This window comes from Coenobita brevimanus, chromosome 107 (genome assembly GCF_032717465.1).
Source record: "Coenobita brevimanus isolate Jiangsu-jjx chromosome 107, ASM3271746v2, whole genome shotgun sequence".
Classification (NCBI taxonomy): domain Eukaryota; kingdom Metazoa; phylum Arthropoda; class Malacostraca; order Decapoda; family Coenobitidae; genus Coenobita; species Coenobita brevimanus.
Genome location: NC_137060.1, coordinates 19,339,650 through 19,362,195, shown reverse-complemented (window position 1 = coordinate 19,362,195; position 22,546 = coordinate 19,339,650). Strand labels below are relative to the sequence as shown.

The 22,546-nt window shown below is 43.2% G+C and overlaps 1 protein-coding gene across 1 annotated transcript in view; it reads left to right on the top strand.

Moving 5' to 3' along the window:
- The window catches only part of HERC2 (E3 ubiquitin-protein ligase HERC2), a 433,977-nt gene that overhangs the window by 86,702 nt on the left and 324,729 nt on the right, over nt 1-22,546 (top strand). Inside the window, exons 26-27 of the mRNA XM_080285543.1 lie at nt 8,958-9,138; nt 10,937-11,111. Coding sequence (XP_080141669.1) covers nt 8,958-9,138; nt 10,937-11,111 — 356 coding nt within the window. The remainder of the gene's footprint in view (nt 1-8,957; nt 9,139-10,936; nt 11,112-22,546) is intronic.

Below are 22,546 nucleotides of genomic sequence, written 5' to 3'. Positions count from 1 at the left end.
TCGCCGCTAGTGTTCTGTCATTATTCATAAAAACACTCACAGTTTATATTTCTATTACTATATAATACAGTACTTATATATATCTACAGTCTTTATCCATAAGTTTCGTTCAGTAATAGTAGTTTATTGTCACTGTAGGGATTCAATTTCTCTTTTAGTAAAATACGTAGCATTCACTTTCTCGTCCTGTATACTGGCATTGAGAGTGAATGTCACTTTCACCTTCACTCTCATAACTCATAGTATTCATACATGCTAGAGTGAAACTTTCACTTTCATTACTCCTAGTATATATAATCGTATTCTTATAATACTACTCATTTACATTTATATTTACGTTCTTTATTTTATTTACATTATTTACATTTCTATTTTATTTACACTGTGTTATGCACTGTCACTTGAAGTAACTTATAAAACTATTTTCCACTCTTCACTTATATTTACATTCATTGCTTTCACTTGCTGTTTACACATTATTTACAATTCCACTTGCACTGTTTTACTCACCAGAAAGATCGTAGTCACTCTCTATCAATTGTCAGCCCTTTACCTCTTTCCACACGGAGTTTAGTAGGGGGTAGAGGTCACAGGGCCCTTTGCATGGGGCTAAAAATTGGCAGAAGTTAGCAGGAGCAAATCCGACGTACTTTCACCTTGAATGACGATAGTAAACTGATAGTGGTGGGCCGGGGTGGCCTACCTAGAGAGAATACATTACTGCCAATGCCAGCCTCATGAGAGCTGCTAATATATAGCTGTGAAATGATTGGCAGGAAATCTAGACAATACATTATAAATTAGGTTGTTCCAGGTGAGTGTAAATATCACTTAGGCTTCTCCCTTCCCACCTTATATATATTTTTATTACGAGAATAGATTATGCGGCATATTTCAAGGGGAAATAAACAGCAAAAATTAGCGAACTAGTGCACGTGAGGTGTTGTCAGGTGATAAGTAGCCAGTTCCAGGTGTATGGCACTATCACTTACCTTATTTCTTTTTGGTATATATTATTTGGTATAAGAATAGATAGGGCATAGGTCTTATTTCAATGGATGAAATCAGTGGAAAATTCCAGGGAAAATTTACTTAGCATAGAATACAGTGTGGTGGCCTGCAATAATTAGGTAGTTCCAGGTGAATGTAAATATCACTTAGACTTCTCCCTTCCTTTCTTATATATATTTTTATTACGAGAATAGATTATACTGCATATTTCAAGGGGAAATAAACAGTGAGAATTAGCGAACGAGTGCACGTGAGGTGTTGTCAGGTGATAATTAGTCAATTCCAGGTGTATGACACTCTCACTGACCTTATTTCTTTTTGGTATATATTATTTGGTATAAGAATAGGGCATAGGGCTTATTTCAATGGATGAAATCAGTGGAAAATTCCAGGGAAGATTTACTTAGCGTAGCACGGCTGGGCAGGCGAGAGGAGAGGGTAATGGAAGGGAGGTAGGGAGGGGAGTCAAGAACGGGGAGAAATGGCTAAATTGTCAACAATGGGTGGAAGTACAGATGAGATTAGGAGTGCTGACTAGTGTTGGACATTGGCAGTACTGATAGATGATACAAGCCACCACTTGAAAGCCCGGGCGAATTCAAAATAACGCAGAATCGCAAAAGTGATGCTCTGCGGTATGATCCCTTGCTCCCAAGCATCACAAAAGTGACGCCCCGTGGTTAAGGGGTTAATGAATTGTTGAACATAGAGAATGAAAGTTTAATGCGAGTATAAGGGGCTGGGGAATGGCTGGGAGATGGAGAGAGGTGAGAGGACAGGAAGAAATCAGTAGGATGGAAGTTGTGGAAGCACTGAAGAAAGTCAATATGGAGAAAGCCCCAGGAATTGATGGAATGTGTGGTGAAATGCTGAAGGAAGGGGGAGAGAGAGCTGTAGAATGGATGTGGAAGATGAGCAGATTGGCCTGGTAGGAAGGTAGAGTCCCGGAGGATTGGAAATCTGGTATAATTATTCCCTTGTAGAAAGGGAAAGGGGAAAACGAAGTGTGTGGCAGTCATAAGGGCATTTGTCTTCTTAGTGTAATAGGGAAAGTATACGGTAGGATACTTTTTTACAGAGTTAGGGAAATAACAGAGGAAGTAGTTGGAGAAAAACAGGGAGGTTTTAGGAAGGGAAGAGGTTGTGTAGATCAGATATTCGTTCTTAGATCTTTAGTGGAAAAGTTTGTAGAGAAGGGAAAGAAGTTGTATGCGGCCTTCATGGATTTGGAGAAAGCATATGACAGGGTGGATTGACAAGGGTTGTGGAAAGTATTAAGAGCATATAGAGTAGATGGGAAGTTGCTGAATGCTGTGAAGAGTTTGTATGAGGGTGCTAAGGCTGCAGTGCATGTGGATAGTGAACTGAGTGAGTTTTGCTGTTTGAAGGTTGGGTTGAAACAGAGATGTGTCATGTCTCCATGGTTGTTCAATCTGTATATGGATGGGATTATAAAAGAGATACAAGGTAGGGCATTGGATGTTGGAGTGGTCATAATGAGAGAGGGCAGTGTACTGTTGTTTGCAGATGATAATGTGTTGTTAAGTGAAGACGAAGAGAAGCTGCAAGGCTTGGTGGATGAGTTTGGGAGATTGTGTAAGAAACGGAATCTAAAGGTGAATGTAGGGAAGAGTAAAGTTCTAGTCTTTGAAAGAGGTGAAGTCAGTGAATATACAGTGAGACTGGATGATGAGGAAATGGAAAATGTGAGTACGTTTAAGTACTTGGGTATTGTGATGAGTAAGGATGGAAGTTTAGAGGGTTAAGTGCTTTAGAGGGTACAACAAGGAAGAAAGGTTGCTGGTTCCTTGAGGGCAGTGATAAGAAATAGGGAAGTGAGCATCTGTTTGTCTATATATATACCTAGGCTGCTTTCCCCAAGGAAAGGGAGGTAGCTGAGACAGGACGACACACTCCAGATTTACTCATCCATCCATCCATCCATAAGCCCGAGGCTAGGCAGTTGGTCCCGACATTAAAGATGAGAGTGACCAGCCTCACTCATCCCTGAGTGGCATTACATAAGCAATCAACCCCAACCACCCCTTGGATATAAACCTTCACCGGCTCAATCCGACTGGAGCGCAGTACAGTAATTACCCATTAAACCACCAGGTGCCAAAATTTGGTTATATGGTTACCACCCAGCATAGTAAATAGTTTCCTGGAGTACAGGAAACCTTTTGGCTTGTCACTCAGTGTAGAGTCACCCACAGGCAGACATTCAAACATATTCATTTGCATCTTAGCCCCAAAGGGGAGATGGGACAGATCCTCACTGCACCACACCACACCACACCACACGAGGGTCAATTGCCCAGTGCAGTCAGTGACATCCGCAGCAGGGCTCGACAGCAGAGCTGGTTTGCCCCTGCCACATCATCCCCTTACCTGCACCTGACCTGATTATCTGATGAGACAAAGTGGAGGAGAATATCCCCTCAGGGCTGCGTCATCACTTATTCATTCACAATTTCTCTCCACCCATTTCTGTCACGCGCAGCCACTCTTCCTTGCTCAACAGACATCCATCTCGCATCCAGCGCTCTCTTCACACTGTCCATCCATCCTATTCATGGTCTCCCTCTCAGTCTTACACCTCTCACATGAGATCTAGTTGTCTTTTTCACCAATCGCTCATTATCCATTCTTTCCATATGCCCAAACCATCGCAACACCCTCTGCTCAACTCGATCAGCCATCGTCCGAACAACTCCAGTTCTCCTTCGCACTTCATCACTTCTCACTCAATCCATACGCATCACTCCACACATACTCCTCAGACACCTTATCTCCTTTACATTCAAACTTTTCCTCTCTGCTACACCCATATTCCATGTTTCAGCCCCATATAACGGTGTTGGTACCACAGCACCCTCATACAGGCTTCTCTTTACATCCATTCTAAGCGAACAACATCTAAACACTTTTTTCATTCCTCTCAGCACCTTTCCTACTTCATTCATTCTAAACTTCACTTCTGGATCTATTCTTCCATCCACAGCAACATGTGACCCTAAATACTTAAAACACTTTACCACCTCAAGCAAGTCACCATTCAAAACTATATTCATCCTCCTACCATCTACTGACCGCATACACTTCATCACTTTACTCTTATTCTCATTTACTCTCAATTTCCTCCTTTCACACACCTTTCCAAATTCCTCTGCCAACTGTCTCAATCTCTCCTTGAATCAGCAACCAGTGCAGTATCATCTGCAAACAGCAGCTGCTTCAGATTCCATTCTCTACCATCAACATTCACCAGACTCAGACCTCCACTTAAAACTTTTGCATTCACCTCCCTTACAACACCATCCATAACAATATTAAACAACCAAGGCGACATCACACATCCCTGCCGCAGCCCACTCTCACAGGAAACCAATCACTCACAGTATTTCCCACTCCTACACACGCTCTACTATTAACATAAAAACTTTTCACCCCTTTTAGTAACCTACCATCAAGTCCATACAATCTCAAAACAGTCCACAAAGGCTCCCTATCAATTCTGTCATACGCTTTCTCTAAATCCATGAATGCCCAAAACACATCCTTGCCTTTCGCTAAATACTTTTCACACACTTGTCTCACAGCAAACACCTGATCCACACATCACATCCCTCTCCTAAAGCCACATTGCTTATCACCAATCACTCCCTCTGTACCATCTCTAACTCTCTTAATTAACACTCTGCCATACAGCTTACCTACAACACTCAATAGACTTATACCCCTAAAGCTAGTACATTCTTACTTATCACCCTTGCCTTTATACAACAGAACCACACAAGCACTAGCCCAGTTAATTGGCACCATACCTTGCACAAAGCAACAATAGTCACTCTTCCACCTTTCAGACATTCCATAGCACACATATCCATACCTGCAGCTTTCCCTGTTTTCATCTCCTTTACTGCCTTCTGCACTTCCTCCTTCATGGTCAAAGAATCATTCAACTCTCCCAACACATTTATTCCTTGCACCCTTCCATCCACCACAATCTCAGCCTCCCTTTCCTCCTCTACATTTAACAATATTTCAAAATAGTCTTCCCATCTCTTCCTTATTGCATCCATCTCAGTTAACATTCTTCCATACTCTGCTTCTACTTGCTCTTCCTTCCCAGACTATCCCTTTCGCACCCTTTTTGCCTCCTTCCAAAACTTTTTTATTCTGTTGAAAGTTCTCAGTCAACCGCCTACCCCACCTCTCATCTGCTGCCACTTTAGCATCACGCACAGCCCTTCTCGCCCTATTCCTCTTTTCCTTATACCTCTCATATGACACCTCATCCTTCCTCTGCAGCCACACTTCATATGCACGTCTCTTCTCAGCCACAGCCATACCTACTTCCTCGCACCACCATTCACTTATTTTTCTTACACCACCACCCACACGTCTCACACCACACACTTGTTCCACATGCCCCACCACAGCACTCTTAAACCACTGCCATTCTTCCTCCACACTGCCATTTTCTTGATCTTTCACTGCGTTCCGCTCGTCTTTCAATTTCTCGTGATTCTCTCGCATTTTCTCTCTTTTATCCAACTCACTCACCTTCAAAACCTCCCTGCCACACCTAAGTCTCCTAGGTCTCACCAATCTCTTACCTACTCTTAACTTTCCCTCCACCAGGTAGTGGTCAGACATACCTCCACCCTCCCCTCTCAGAACTCTCACATTCAACAATCTTCCTATTACTTTCCTGGACACAACCACATAGTCCATCAATGCTCTGTCAACAACCCTTCCACCCTCCTGTCTCATCCATGTATACTTATAAATATCTTTCTTCTCAAACAGGGTATTTCCAATCACCATTTCTTGCCCACCGCACATCCCTATCATTCATTCCCCATTTTCATTTCTTCCAGGCACACCATGCATACCCACTACGCCTTCAACTGCTACATTTCCCACTCTAGCATTCGGATCTCCCATGAATACCACATTCACATTCGCTCCAAAACTCTGCAGACACTTATCAATATCATTCCAGAAAGACTCCCTCTCTTCTTCATCCCTTTCACTACCAGGCCCATATGCACTCACAAACACCCACAACTCACTTTCAAATTTCGCTTTCACCCACATCAGTCTCCATGACACGTCCTTCCATTCAGTCACACACTGTTGTACTTCTGGACTCACTCACAAGGCCACACCTTCTCTTGCCCTTCCTCAGTCAGTGCCTGACAATCTTCCATTCACACTTGTAAACATGGACTCACCCTTCCCTTTCATCTTCATTTCACTCAAAGCTAACACATCCAACTTTCTTCTCACAAACATTCTCCCAATCACCTCCCTTTTAGCCTCAATTGTACTACATCCACGCACATTCATAGACCCTGTCTTCAGGGTACGGGGATACCTCAGTCCCCCATCCCTTTCTCTGGCCTGTCTCTTTTTAGGAACTAATAAAAACAGAGGAGGGGGTCCCTAGTCCCCTCACCCCACCCCTTATGGTCACCCCTTACGACACGTAGGGAATACGGTGGCAGTATTCTTCCTAACACAACCTGGCCGCAGAGTAGTAGTACCACCCCATAGTGCGGCCAGATTGTGTCCCCCTGCCACAGGGGGAAGTGAGCATGGAAGTGAAAAAGTTATTACATGACAATATTGTGATACCAACTCTAACGTATGGAAGTGAAGCTTGGACGTTGTTGGAGGGACACAAGTCAAAAGAGTGAGAGCAGTGGAAATGAGTTATTTGAGAGGAGCCTGTGTTGTCACATGGAGAGACATTTATAAATGTGGAAGTCAAGGAGCGTTGTGATGTGGATGTGGATGTGATAGGAAGCACTGGAAGAAACACACTGAGGTGGTTTGGCCCTGTGGAGAGGAAGGAGAGCGAGAGACTGATGAGGAGAGTATATGTGAATGTGGTGGAGGGGGAGAGAGGGAAGGGAAGGCCGAGGATGAGATGGAGGGATGGAGTGGAGAGGTATATAAGAGAGGGTGTGTGTGAATTGGGAGCAGGTCAGTGAAATGGCGGGGGACAGGGTGACATGGAGGCGATTTGTTTGTGGCCACCCCGTATAAGGGATTAAGGTGTCTGGTAATAGATAGATAGATAGATAGAAAATGATGATGATGAAGAAGAAGGGTGTGTGTCAGTTGAGTCAAAGAAGATTGCCTCGTAGTATGTTTTTCTTTGTGCTGGAGCATCGGATTTTGCATTATGCTGGTGCAGATTGATTTTTTATTATATTCTTTTAGTTTATATATTTCTATAGAGACCGAAGCTGACTGTACAGGTGTGGCAAAGTGATCGTATCCACTTGCTAATCTGGATATTGCATATTCAAATCCTTGTATGTGAAGGGAAGAACAGTATGGTATTAGTCATTAATTTTTGTTTTAAATGTTTCATTACTCTGTACTCTTTCCATCATCCACTCACTTGATGTAGTGCTGCTTACTTCTACTTTCACATCTTCTGTGTCATGCTCTTTCCTTGTCTACCCTCCTCTCTTTCTATTTCCTCCCATCCCTCTTGTCACTTTTTATTACTCTTCTTTCCACTTCAGGTGGCTCTGCACAGAGTGAGAAGCCAAATGGTTTCCTACAACCCCAGAAACCATTTACAGTTCTGGACAGTAACCATATAACCATAGAATGGGATGATGCAGAGCCTACTATGGTGCCCCTGTTAATTGGATTGAGAGATGTAAATTTGACATCCATGCAGGAACTAAACCTCCACACTGCTCCCCATGCCTCACTGTAGTGTGGCGTAGTCCACCACAAAGGAACATCAGTTCACTGCACGGGATGGCCCTGCAGATGTGAATGCTTGCCTGTGGTTGATGGGTCAGCATGACAAAATGGAGCATGGTTGTGCAACAACAACAACACTTCTTCCACAGTTCTGCTGATGTAAATAGCTTCATTACTTTACTTTTCCACAAGTGTATTGCCTTATTATGAAATGAACACCCATACAGTTTTTGATACACTGCACTATATTAGATCCCCCCCCCCCTTGCCTCTCTTAACCCTTCTCATTTAGAAAGAGAAAGCATAAAATCAGGAGAAATATCAACCTGTGCCCATTGAAATGAGTGGCACAGTGTTTCACCTATCTTTCACATCTTTAAACCTTTACTCCTCCTCACAGGCAAAAAGCTGTGGAATAAGCCATTTCATCAACTCATTGTTACAAAAAAGGGTGTAGCCAGTTTTATGTGCATCACCATAACCTCTTCATCTTCTTTATTAATTCTTTTGCTGTTGTTTTTCTCACATTTTCTTGTTGGACTTTCATGTCTCCACCCAGTTAAAAACTTGTTTACTCTGCTCATATCAATTCTCTGTGACCATACAATCTGAACACACATTCTGCCCTTGATCACTAGATTTTCATGCTCCGCATAATTCATGCATCTGTTTCTTATACTATTCAGCTTATGCATACACCACATATTCTGTAATTGCCCCTCTGCTACCCCTGTTGACCTTTTAAACTTCACATACCAGTGCCTAACACCCATAATTAATCTGGGCAGTGACACACCTAGTCCTCTTTGAGCCTCTGTACTCAGTTCTCTGTATTGTATCTGGGCATCTGAAGCACCACCACTTTCTTTTCTTGCAGTGCTCTGCTTTCCATGTTCTTTTCATGTTGCTGCTTCTTACTGTATCAAGGTCTGTAAATTTTTTTTACCATTCACCAGGACATCACCTTATGAGTTGTGGGAGCTACCTTCTTTCTCAGTAACTATCACTTTACTGTTATTGGTATGCATTTCCAAGCATCACAGCTCACAGTGTTTTATTTTTTCTTTTGGTTGTTGTGCTTGCAGATTTTGTTTTGGCACTTTGAAACTAGGAGACCAAAAAATGCTTCCATTTAATACTGTACATGATTTTAAAAGAATTTGAAGTCTATGTTGTAATAAAACAAGCATTGCTTTTTCTTTTTCCAGGATCCATATGTGCAGATGTATATGTCTGTTTGTGACCGAGAGATCCGTCATTCCGGCCGTCATTCTTTGCATACAAACTTTTCCCTGGACCACCCCATTGAGGAAGTCGGCCGTCTGCTGTCAGCCACCCTCCTTCGCCACACTCATCTCACTCCTCAGCTTATTGAAGTTCTTGAGCAAGGTGAAAAGAATTTTGGCTACATAGTGTAATTACTGTTAGAATTGAAGGAATCTGCTAAGCTCAGTGCATAATTGGTGGAACTGGGTGTAATCATCAGCTTTATCTAGGTATCAAGAGAATGTAGGCATGGAAGGCCAGGAAGAAGATGGTGTGATATGTTAAGTGAATGCTTGGTTAACCGAGGTATCTAGGAAGTGTAGCTTTGGTGAAGAATGGAAATAAATGAATGGTACCTTATGTATGGAGATGAAGATGACAGGAGTTGCACTTCAGTTTTACTTTGCAGTTAGTGGAATGGTTTTACCTTTTTTTTTTTTTTTTTTTTTTTTTTTTTTTAGCAGCTGGGATGAAGCAGTGTGGAAGGCTCCACTATAGTCTATCTATCTATCTATCTATCTATTGTTAGATGCCTCAATCCCGTTCGGGTTGGCCACACACAAATCGCCTCCACGTCGCCCTGTCCTCCACCATTTTACTGCCCTACACCCAACTCACACCCCCCTCTTTCATATATCTCTCCACCCCATCCCTCCATCGCATCCTCGGCCTCCCCCTCCCTCTTCCCCCCTCCACCTCACTCACATACACTCTCTTCGTCAGTCTTTCACCCTCCATCCTCTCCACATGGCCAAACCACCTCAGTGTATTCCTTCTAATGCTTCCTATCACATCCACATCCACACCACAACACTCCTTTATATCCTCATTTGTCAGGCTGTCTCTCCATGTGACTCCACAGACTCCTCTTAAATAACTCATTTCCACTGCTCTCACTCTTGACTTGGGTCCTTCCAGCAACGTCCAAGCTTCACATCCATACGTTAGAGTTGGTATCACATTACTGTCATGTAGTAACTTTTTCACTTCCATGCTCACTTCCCTGCTTCTTATCACTGCTTTAAGGAACCAGCAACCTTTCTTCCCTGCTGTACCCTTTCAAGCACTTCACCCTCCAAACCTCCATCCTTACTCATCACGCTACCCAAGTACGTAAACGTACTCACATTTTCCAATTCCTCACCATCCAACCTCGCTGTACATTCACTAACTTCACCTCTCTCAAAGACGATCACTTTACTCATCCCTACATTCACCTTTAGATTCCGTTTCTTACACTCTCCCAAACTCATCCACCAAGACATGCAGCTCCCCTTCGTCTTCACTCAACAACACAGTGTCCTCTGCAAACAGCAGTACAGGGAGTTTCCAAACATTACCCTCTCTCCCCAGGGCCACTCCAACATCCACTACCCTACCTTGTACCTCTTTTATTACCCCATCCATGTACAGATTGAACAACCATGGAGACATGACACATCCCTGTTTCAACCCAACCTTCAAAGAGAAAAATTCACTCAGTTCACCATCCACACGCACTGCAGCCTTCGCACCATCATACATACTCTTCACAGCATTCAGCAACTTCCCATCTACTCCATATATTCTTAATACTTTCCACAATCCTTGTCTTTCCACCCTGTCATATGCTCTCTCCAAATCCATGAAAGCCGCATACAACTTCTTTCCCTTCTCTAGAAACTTTTCCACTAAAGATCTAAGAATGAAATTATAGTTCTTTCACTCTATCTTGACCCAAATTTTCATCCTGCAGCATATTTCTTGCAATTCATTGGCAGAAGTATATCATGTTATGGCTCTGCATCCTTCCCCAAGCACTGCTTTGGGACTAGCATCATATTCTTGTGTCAGTCTGCTGTTAGGAGTCTGCATTTTAGATGGAAAATTTTAAGCAAAGTTGAACAGAATAAATAGGATTTCGTGTTTAAACCCCTACCAGGCCTGGCTTTGAGTGCAGAAGATAGTCATGGATGGGAGTCATCACTAGAGCTGCCACGGGGGCTGAAGGAGCTCATTAGGCATGTCCACACTACAAAATGGCACCTCATACGCCGCCGCCAAGAACTCACCCGATCATACAAGGAAGTCTGTGCACCAGTCATGGAGCGATGCAGGTTTGAAAGAGACAGTTGTTTTGCTTAAGAATTAAATATTTTTGATTGCCATAGCTGATAACTGATAGAGAGGATTTTATATTCATACTGCAGCAGATAGTCATTTCACTAAGCAAATTAGGGGACTAGGAATTACTGTAGCAATTTAAGAATATCACTGAACTCCTCAAGTAGGGTGAGATTATGAAAACATAATTGGCTACTCCCTGAAATTTTAAAATGTATTGTCTACTGCCTGATGATTTTGTGTAGTGTAGGTGAGACCTCTCTTAACCCCCTGGGGGTAGGGGGGTTTCAAGAATACTCCCCCAGTATCCCTGCTTGTCGTATGAGGCGACTAAAAGGGTTGGTGGTGGGTTAGTGCCCCACCCCATAAAAAGAACTAACTAAAAAAGCGAACAAAGCGCCTTGGACCCGGACGGACCATACGTTGACGACCAAGGAATGGACAGAGGACATTCTTAGGGTGGGAACATGGAATGTGAGAGGAGTGAATGATGAAGTGAAAGAGAGAGAGATTGTTCAGGTGCTTGAGGATGCAAAAGTGGATATATGTGGATTGACTGAAACTAAATGGAAAGGTGAAAGGGTGAGAGAATGGGAATATGGTGTAGGTATATGTGCGGGAGTCAGTGAGAATGAGAGGGCAAGAGAGGGAGTATGTCTGATGATAAGCAAGAAGTGGAAGGAAAATATAAGAGAGTATGGAACAGTGGGTGCAAGGATTGTATGGGTGAGGATGAAAGTAGGTATACAAGCATGGGCGATTGTATGTGTGTATGCTCCAACAGAGGATCGAGTGGCAGGAGTGAAAGATGAGTTTTGGGCGAGAGTAGAAGCATGTATGGACAAGTTTGAGAGGAGCGAGAGAGTGCTGTTGATTGGAGACATGAATGGCAAAGTTGGGAATGTACGAGTGGATGGAGTGGTTGGTCAGTGGGGTGTGCCAGCTGAAGTAGATGGGAATGGTAGTGCTTTGGTGGACATCTGTGCTTGTAAGGGGTTGGCAATAGCCAACACCTACTTTCGTCATAAGATGATCCACCGGTATGCATGGAGAGTGATGAGGATGGATGGTGAACTTGTAGAACGAAAGGCAATGATAGACTACGTGTGTGTGGATGAGCAAATGAGAAGACAAGTGTTGGATGCAAGAGTGTGGAGAGGGTGGGGGAATGGAGTCTCTGACCATCACTTAGTGATGGCCAAGGTAAAGATGCAAAGAAAGTGGTTGAGGAGGCGAAGGGGAAGACAGGAGGAAGCAGCTCCTGTGAGAAGAGTGGAGAAATTGCAAGATAGTGAGAAAATGACAGAGTATAAGAGCATAGTGGAAGAAAGATTGGGAAGGTATGAGCTAGAGCAGATGGAAGGGGTGGAAGACGTATGTAAGATATTCACAGAAGAGATAGGCGCAGCGTGTGAGGCGGTTTGTGGAGTGAGGAGGAGATGCAAGGGTGTGCAAGGGACAGCATGGTGGAATTATGAGGTGAAACGAGCTGTGGAACAAAAGAAGAAGGCATATGGTGAATGGTTGGCGAATAGAGATAGGGGAGAAGATGAGAGAGAGAAGAGAGAGGTATATGTGAGCAGGAGAAGGGAGGTTAAGAGACAGGTGAAGGAGAGTAAGAAGAAAGTGGATGAAGAGTTTGGGAGGAATCTGAGTGTGAAATGGAGGGAGAGTAAGAAATTGTTTTGGAAGGAGGTAAAGAAAGTAAGGCAGTGTGAAAGGGGAAATAATAGGGGAGTGAAAGATAGGAATAATAGATTGTTGGTGGAGAAGAGAGAGAAATTGAGGAGATGGAAGGAGCACTTTGAGGATTTGTTGAATGTAGAGAGTGAGAGCAGTGTGAGTATAAGTGGTTGGGGAATGGCTGGGAGAAGAAGAGATGAGAGGAGGGAGGAAGAGATCAGTAGGACGGAAGTAGTGGAAGCAATGAAGAAGATTAAGCTGGGAAAGGCCCCAGGAATGATGGAGTGTGTGGTGAAATGCTTAGGTATGGGGGTGAGATTGTTGTGGAGTGGATATGGAAGTTGTGTAGATTGGCTTGGGAAGAGGGAAGGGTTCCAGAGGACTGGAAATCAGGTATAATTGTTCCTCTGTACAAAGGGTATTTGCCTTCTTAGTGTGACTGGTAAAATATATGGTAGAATACTCATTGATAGGGTTAGCTCACAGAGGAGCTAGTTGGAGAAGAACAAGGGGGATTTAGGAAGGGAAAAGGGTGTGTAGATCAGATATTTGTTCTAAGATGTTTAGTGGAGAAGTATCTAGAGAAGGGAAGGAAAGTGTATGCTGCCTTCATGGACTTGGAGAAAGCTTATGACAGAATAGATAGGCAAGGTATGTGGAAGGTATTAAGAATATATGGAGCGGAGGGGAGATTGTTGAGTGCTGTAAAGAGTATGTACGAGGGAGTTAGGGCTACGGTGCGAGTGGATGGTGAGCTGAGTGAGTTCTTTGATCTCAATGTGGGACTGAAACAGGGGTGTGTGATGTATCCATGGCTGTTTAATATATATATGGATGGGGTTGTAAAGAAGGTGCAAGGTAGGGCAGTGGATGTGGGGCTGGCCCTAATGAATGAGGGTGAGATTTGGAAGCTTCTGGTGTTGCGGTTTGCTGATGATACAGTATTGTTGAGTGAAGATGAATGGGAGTTGCAAGGTTTGGTGAATGAATTTGGGACAGTGTGTAGGAGGAGGAAGCTGAAAGTTAATGTAAACAAAAGTAAAGTTATGGTGTTTGAGAGGAATGAAGTCACAGAGTGTGCAGTGAGGTTGGATGGTGAGGATATGGAGAATGTGAGTGCATTCAAGTACTTGGGTAGTGTGATGAGTAAGGATGGAACTTTGGGGGATGAAGTACATGAAAAGGTACAGCAGGGAGGGAAGGTTGTTGGCACACTGAAAGCAGTGATGAGAAATAGGGAGGTGAGTATGGAAGCTAAGAAGTCACTGCATGATGGTATTGTGATCCCTACCCTGACGTATGGAAGCGAGGCGTGGACCTTGCAAGAGGGGAACAAGTCAAGAGTGAGAGCAGTGGAAATGAGTTACTTGAGAGGAGCATGTGGAGTGACATGGAGGGACAGGTTGACAAATGAAGAAGTGAAGGAACGTTGTGGGGTAGATGTGGATGTGGTTGAGAAGATTAGGAGAAAGAGACTGAGGTAGTTTGGACATGTGGAACGAATGGAGAATGAAAGACTGACTAAGAGGGTGTATGTAGGTGAGGTGGAGGTAGGGAGAGGGAGGGGTAGACCGAGGATGAGGTGAAGGGATGGAGTTGAGAGGTATATGAGGGAGGGAGGGGTGAGTTGGAGGGAGGGTAGTCAAATGGTGGGTGACAGAGTGACTTGGAGGCGTTTTGTCTGCGGCCACCCTTTGCGGGATTAGGGCGTCGGGCTATAGATAGATAGATAGACAGACCAGCATGGATATTTGCCTGCGTGACAGTGAGAGCGCGATGTTGATGAACGAACCAGAAGTATAACTTTCCATCAGCGTATCTGAGGGATATATAGCATAAAATGCCATAACCTATGTATCAGTGGAAAGGGAATACACTGTAGACTGACATGGTGCAATCAGAACTCATGTTTTTTTACAAACATTTTTCTTCAGAAGGGTATGCAATTTTTCCATATCGGCTAACTTCAGCTCGTCCATTTGGCCTTTTATATATTGTTTTAATCCGTTTCAGTGATACTAGCATATGGAGCATCTATTCAGCCTTACAATGACACCTAACTTATTACTTTGCCATGAATAGTAAATGTGTAGGAAGCGTTTATATAATGTTACTTCACAGCGAATGTGGGCGGCGTGAAAACTCAAAAATTTTCTTCTCAGCTTGCTTTTCTCTGTGAAAAGTAACATAAATTGCCATAGCCTATATATCAGTAGCAAGGGAATTTACTGTAGATTGAAATGATCCTATAAAATTTCAAGTAACTCTAATACATATTATTATTATTATTATTATTTTTTTTTCACAAATATTTTACTATGGAAGGGTGTGTGATTTTTGCATTTCGTCAGGTAACTCTAATACTTATTTATTTTTTTTACAAATATTTTACTATGGAAGGGCGTGCGATTTTTCCATTTCGTCTAGCTTTTACTCGTCCTATTGGCCTTTCAGCCATCGTATTTACCTTTTTCAACCATACTATGATAAAGAGTAACTATTCAACTTTAAAACGGTACCAGATTCATTAGTCTACCATAACAAGTAAGTGTACAGTGGCCGATTAAGTACAAATATCTCAGTGCGACAGTGCGCTCTATGTGCGCCCGGCTGAATCTGGCACAGACACAGTCGGAGGAGGGGCCAAAAATCTCAAAGAAATAATAAAGGGTTTAGAAAAAATTTTATTGATTTTCTGATTTCACCCCAAATCACTCTCTCCACTAAGATCCTTGGAGTACATATGACACCAAACCACATTCAGGGACCAGTGTACAAGACACAAGAGGTGGTACATCCTAGACTCACTGCACTCAGGACAAGTACAGGACCAGACTTTGAGCAACAAAAAGAAGCATTAGATCAGTGATATCCTGTGCCTCCCTGGCATGTGCTAGCTACCATCTTCCCCAATACTCTTCACAACACCTTGCGAATCATACAGAACAACACCCAATGTATCACCAGTGGCTGCACCAAAACCACTCACACAGCCCACTTTCTCTCTGAAACTAAAATATCCTCCCTGTCAGAGACTACCATGATATGAGAGGCACACAATTCTATGCAGCTGCCTGTGTCAGTATGCAGTGTCCTTGTCACTACATGACAGAGATATGCATCACACCCAGACACATAAAACAGTCAAACCCTCTGCAACTGCAGTATATCCCATTCCAACACAGTAATGAAGAAACACCTATATATTTACTTCATGCACAGGGCAACACAACCCCTTGATCATAACACCATACCTTACTGAAACCCCCCCCCCACATCCTTGATATCCACCAGTTGGAGGTGTCCAAAAATAGAGATCGAGTTCACCCAGCTAGGATTAGAGGAAATCACCCAGCCCTCGTCAGGTACCAACTTAGATTTGGGTTGAGTGGAATCTTATAATGCATAATTCCAGTTAGTAGAATAGGCCCACACAGTATAACATACATATTGAATCACTGCACAGCACATTGCACACTAAGACACATATGCATCAACAGTGTACGGAACCTAGTGGATAACCCCATAGGGATGGTTGCTTACCTGCAGTCAAAGGTTGCTCAGTCAGATGGACTGAGGTTGAGCAACAACAGCCATAACCCAAACTTTTGTTTGTAAATTGAAGATTTGCTTTTGTATTTTAGAAGTTGGTTTTATGATTTAATTGACCAGAGGTCATCTTTTCAGTATAGTGTTCTAAGCAAATAAAAGTAATCTAGGGTAGCTGTATTTACCCTTAATTCATAATTACACTGTGCCACTCATTGAGACTGTAGTATCTACCGTATTATCTTTATCATAACTTGGCCGGGGGTTTTGCCTCATTGCTGCTAATTTCATGCACCCTCCTGGTAGAAGAAAACAATGCTGTCGCACTGCATCCTTTTCATTGTACAATGAGCCCCTAAGTTTCGCGTCCAGTTAGTACCATGAGTTTTGTGCGAAACCTGAATTTCACAAACCAAAAATTATTCAGTGGTAAAAAATCTAATTGGTTCTAGAGCCCCTCCCAAAGTCACTCTTTTTCTCACAATTGAGAAGAGTGGAGAAATTGCAAGATAGTGAGAAGAGGACAGAGTATAAGAGCATAGTGGAAGAAAGATTGGGAAGGTATGAGCTAGAGCAGATGGAAGGGGTGGAAGACGTATGTAAGATATTCACGGAAGAGATAAGCGCAGCGTGGGTGAGCTGTTTGTGGAGTGAGGAGGAGATGCAAGGGTGTGCAAGGGACAGCATGGTGGAATGATGAGGTGAAACGAGCTGTGGAACAAAAGAAGAAGGCATATGGTGAATGGTTGGCGAGTAGAGGTAGGGGAGAAGATGAGAGAGAGAAGAGAGAGGTATATGTGAGCAGGAGAAGGGAGGTTAAGAGACTGGTGAAGGAGAGTAAGAAGAAAGTGGATGAAGAGTTTGGGAGGAATCTGAGTGTGAAATGGAGGGAGAGTAAGAAATTGTTTTGGAAGGAGGTAAAGAAAGTAAGGCAGTGTGAAAGGGGAAATAGTAGGGGAGTGAAAGATAGGAATAATAGATTGTTGGTGGAGAAGAGAGAGAAATTGAGGAGATGGAAGGAGCACTTTGAGGATTTGTTGAATGTAGAGAGTGAGAGCAGTGTGAGTATAAGTGGTTGGGGAATTTCTGGGAGAAGAAGAGATGAGAGGAGGGAGGAAGAGATCAGTAGGTCGGAAGTAGTGGAAGCGATGAAGAAGATTAAGCTGGGAAAGGCCCCAGGAATTGATGGAGTGTGTGGTGAAATGCTTAGGCATGGGGGTGAGATTGTTGTGGAGTGGATATGGAAGTTGTGTAGATTGGCTTGGGAAGAGGGAAGGGTTCCAGAGGACTGGAAATCAGGTATAATTGTTCCTCTGTACAAAGGAAAGGGGAGAGAGAAGTATGTGGTAACCATAGGGGTATTTGCCTTCTTAGTGTGACTGGTAAAATATATGGTAGAATACTCATTGATAGGGTTAGGCATATGACAGAGGAGCTAGTTGGAGAAGAACAAGGGGGATTAGGAAGGGAAAAGGGTGTGTAGATCAGATATTTGTTCTAAGATGTTTAGTGGAGAAGTATCTAGAGAAGGGAAGGAAAGTGTATGCTGCCTTCATGGACTTGGAGAAAGCTTATGACAGAATAGATAGGAAAGGTATGTGGAAGGTATTAAGAATATATGGAGTGGAGGGGAAATTGTTGAGTGCTGTGAAGAGTATGTACGAGGGAGCTAGGGCTACGGTGCAAGTGGATGGTGAGCTGAGTGAGTTCTTTGATCTCAATGTGGGGACTGAAACAGGTGTGTAATGTCTCCATGGCTGTTTAATATATATATGGATGGGGTCGTAAAGGAGGTACAAGGTAGGGCAGTGGATGTGGGGGTGGCCCTAATGAATGAGGGTGAGATTTGGAAGCTTCCGGTGTTGCTGTTTGCTGATGATACAGTATTGTTGAGTGAAGATGAATGGGAGTTGCAAGGTTTGGTGAATGAATTTGGGACAGTGTGTAGGAGGAGGAAGCTGAAAGTTAATGTAAACAAAAGTAAAGTTATGGTGTTTGAGAGGAATGAAGTCACAGAGTGTGCAGTGAGGTTGGATGGTGAGGATATGGAGAATGTGAGTGCATTCAAGTACTTGGGTAGTGTGATGAGTAAGGATGGAACTTTGGGGGATGAAGTACGTGAAAGAGTACAGCAGGGAAGGAAGGTTGTTGGCACACTGAAAGCAGTGATGAGAAATAGGGAGGTGAGTATGGAAGTTAAGAAGTCACTGCATGATGGTATTGTGATCCCTACCCTGACGTATGGAAGCAAGGCGTGGACCTTGCAAGAGGGGAACAAGTCAAGAGTGAGAGCAGTGGAAATGAGTTACTTGAGAGGAGCATGTGGAGTGACATGGAGGGACAGGATGACGAATGAAGAATTGAAGGAACGTTGTGGGGTAGATGTGGATGTGGTTGAAAAGATTAGGAGAAATACACTGAGGTGGTTTGGACATGTGGAGAGGATGGAGAATGAAAGACTGACTAAGAGGGTGTATGTAGGTGAGGTGGAGGGAGGGAGAGGGAGGGGTAGACCGAGGATGAGGTGGAGGGATGGAGTTGAGAGGTATATGAGGGAGGGGGGGGTGAGTTGGGGGGAGGGGAGTCAAATGGTGGGTGACAGAGTGACTTGGAGGCGTTTTGTCTGCGGCCACCCTTTGCGGGATTAGGGCGTCGGGCTATAGATAGATAGATAGATAGAAATATAATTCTCATAAAACAGGATACCAGAATAACTGACAATCACATGAATATGATAAATGTATTCTATCTACCTGTCTCTCTATTGCCAGATGCCTTAATCCTGTAAGGGTTGGCCACAAATAAATCGCCTCCATGTTGCCCTGTTCCCCACCATTTCACTGCCCTACTTCCAGCTCACACCCCCCTTCCTCGTATACCTCTCCACATCATCCCTCCATTTCATCCTTGGCCTTCTCCTCCTCCCTACCCCCCCCCCCTTTACATCACTCACATACACTCTCCTTGTCAGCCTCTCGTTCTCCATCCTCTCCATATGACCAGACCACCTCAGTGTGTTTCTCCTAACGCTTTCTATCATATCCACATCCACACCACAATCCTCCTTCACTTTCTCATTTGTCAGTCTGTCTTTCCATGTGACTCCACATGCTCCTCTCAGATAACTCATTTCCACTGCTCTCACTCTTGACTTTTGGCCCTCCAACAAGGTCCAAGCTTCACATCCTTAGTTAGAGTTGGTATCACAGTACTGTCATGCAGCAACTTTTTCACTTCCATGCTAAGAAACATGTTAAGAAACATTAAATAAATGGATCACCAGCCTGAAAATTTATGCTGCAGTGCATATTGTACTCTGTAGCAGGGTTCTGAGGCTGGGGCAGGTGTTTACTGAACACCCGCACTGTCTTCCTCCCACGCTTCCACGATCTCCACCGACGCCTCCAATGCCTCCTCCACTGCTCTTCTGATATCTTGCACTGTTTCAAAGCCTTCAAACTCTTGAACATCATTGTCGTCAAAGTTTAATTCTTGAATCACATTAACCCACCCCGTGCCAACAACGTACATGTATGTCAGCCCCTATATGTGCGGACAGTGCCATTAACTTACATGTATGTCAGCAATTTGATATATTTGCCAAAATTAGACAATTCAAATTATGTGCCAAAAAATCGGCTGGGATATTCCTGCACCGGAATATACCTCTAGGCCTCTCTAGGCCTTCCTGTATCATCTATATACCCAACAAGAGTATTTTTGGCTCGAATAGCATAGCTACCAATGAAGAAAAAGATCTCCTACCTCAACTCAGCGGGTGTCGGAGGTAGCCGATAAAGTCTATGGGCGTTACTCCGAAGTTTTCAGTCACCTGGTCAGAGAGAATCGACCTCAAAATCAACCTAAATGGCTTCATTGAGTATTCTTATGGTTGTTCTCCATGTTTCTCATCATTTCTAACCTAGCTAGCAAAAAAAAAAAAAAAAAAATCGAAAGTTGGCTGGCACCATGGCTCCATGAGGGTCCAAAGTCTGATGGCATTCGGCGGTTTAAGAACTTGCCTGTTTTTCTGATGTCGACTGCTGATGTAACGGATGTTGAGTACTGTTGACAAGCTTTTATCTTCTCACTGTTTAATCTGCTCTAAGAAACCAATCATTTTCTTCCTTTTATCAGCACATTCTTCAGTGTCCATTAATTGTTCATGAAGGTTTTCACGTGATCCCAAAAATATTGAAAGTTGACGAGTTGTTACTTGACGTATTTCTGGCACCTCACCATCACATTCAGCATTCTCATTTTCCTCATCTTCCAACATCTCTTCATTGTTTTGTTCATTTGTTTTCTCAGTGATTAATTCCTGCACCCACTCCTCGTCAGCTTCACAAAATTATGGGGCCATGATACTCCTGGCTGCCTCCGCAGTGTCCCTGAGCAGCACCCCTAATGTCAGTCTTTTATCCTGTTTTTTAACAAGTTGAGGGAGAAGTGGTGCCCAAGCATGGCATATTGTAGCTGTTGTTATCTGATTCCAAGTAGACACAAGAAAATCAGCAGCTTGACGAATATTGAAATGTTTCCAGAAGATTTTAACACTGACAACCTTGGCTTGCATGGTGACTGGGGAGGTTGGAGGTGATGGTGAAGTGTGTGGTGTTGTGACTGGTGTGCAGGCCGGTTCGGCAGGAGGGGTAGAGGGTGGAGCATCTGGTTCACTCTTGCTTTCACTGACTTCATCTTGAATTTCTTTAAGTTCTTCCTGGCTGTCTGCTTCCTCTCTTAGGCTGTCATAAACTTCTTTGTAGAATATCAGTTTAACATTGGCAGTTAATTCCTGGTCAAGGGGCTGGATTTTAGGGGTTGTGTTTGGTAACAAAAAGCACACTTGAACATTAGGGTGACAACCAACCAAATATTTGGTGTGTCCTGGAGCATTATTGAGGAAGAGTAAAACTTGAAAAGTAAGGCTTTTGCTGTTATAGAAAGCCTTGGCGTCCTCAACAAAATGTTTATCAAACCAGTTGACTAACGGAGTGGCGTTCATATATCCGTTCTTGTTACTTCGTCAGCAAACATTATGTTTATTCATGTCACAGTACCTGTAAGCCCTTGGCTTGGCAGCATGGTAGATAATAAGAGTTTTCATTTTGTGGGTGCTTGTTGCATTGGTTGTCAGCAAAACACTGACTCTGTTCTTTGACATCTTTACCCCTCTTGCCTGCTTCTCATCTTTGGAAATAAATGTTCCCCTAGGTGATCTCTTCCAATAAAGTCCAGTATCATCACAATTTTAGACTTGATCTAATTTGTATATACTCTCTTCTGTTATTTACTGTGCCACCTATGGATAAGATGAAGCAGCTGTTTCATTAACAGAAGCAATCTCCTCCTGATACACAGCAAACTTAACTCCACATCTAGCCCTAAAATTAGCCTTCCCCTTAAAGCTAAGAATGTGGGTAAAATTTTTATTTTTTTATTTTTGTAAATGGCTTCATAGAAGGGTCATGTCTGATGTCTGACCATAGGTCCTCTAGCATTTCCGTTCTCTTTGGTTCAGCGTGAAATCCACTTCATTAAGTAATGTTCAATGATCACAATCAACCTGTTTTTTTCTCTGACTTCGTGCACATCTCATCATCTCTCCACCACCGGACCCAAAATATTTCTTTGCCAAACACAATGACTTCTTTATTTCATCTGTCTTTTTACGAATGGTACGCACGGTAGATTCTGGACACTTAATTCTCCCAGCAGTACCAGCAGTTGTCATACCACTTCAATCATGTCAATGGTCTTCGTTTTATTCTCTACCGAATACATTTCTTCTTCACACCGACTTGATACTCACGACGTTCTTTTCTCTTCTTGCCTCCATCCTTTGAACTTCCTGGTATTTCACCATCACCACCACAGGTCCTCCCCTATTTACGAATGAGTTACGTTCCGAGAAACTGCTTGTAAGTCAAAAATGTATTAATACACCTAACCATCCGAACATCATTGCCTAGCCAAGCCACGTTAAATGTGCTTAGAACACTTTCATTAGCCTGCAGCTGGGCAAAATCATTAACACAAAGCTTATATTCTAATCAAGTGTTGAATATCTCATGTTATTTATTGAATATTGTAGAGATCATCAATTAGAAGAATCCAGGATCACTTGTGATGGCTGCCTTCATGCTTAGCAGTTATATTGAGTTTCATCTCAAGAGGAGTTGCCTTCCTCTTTGTT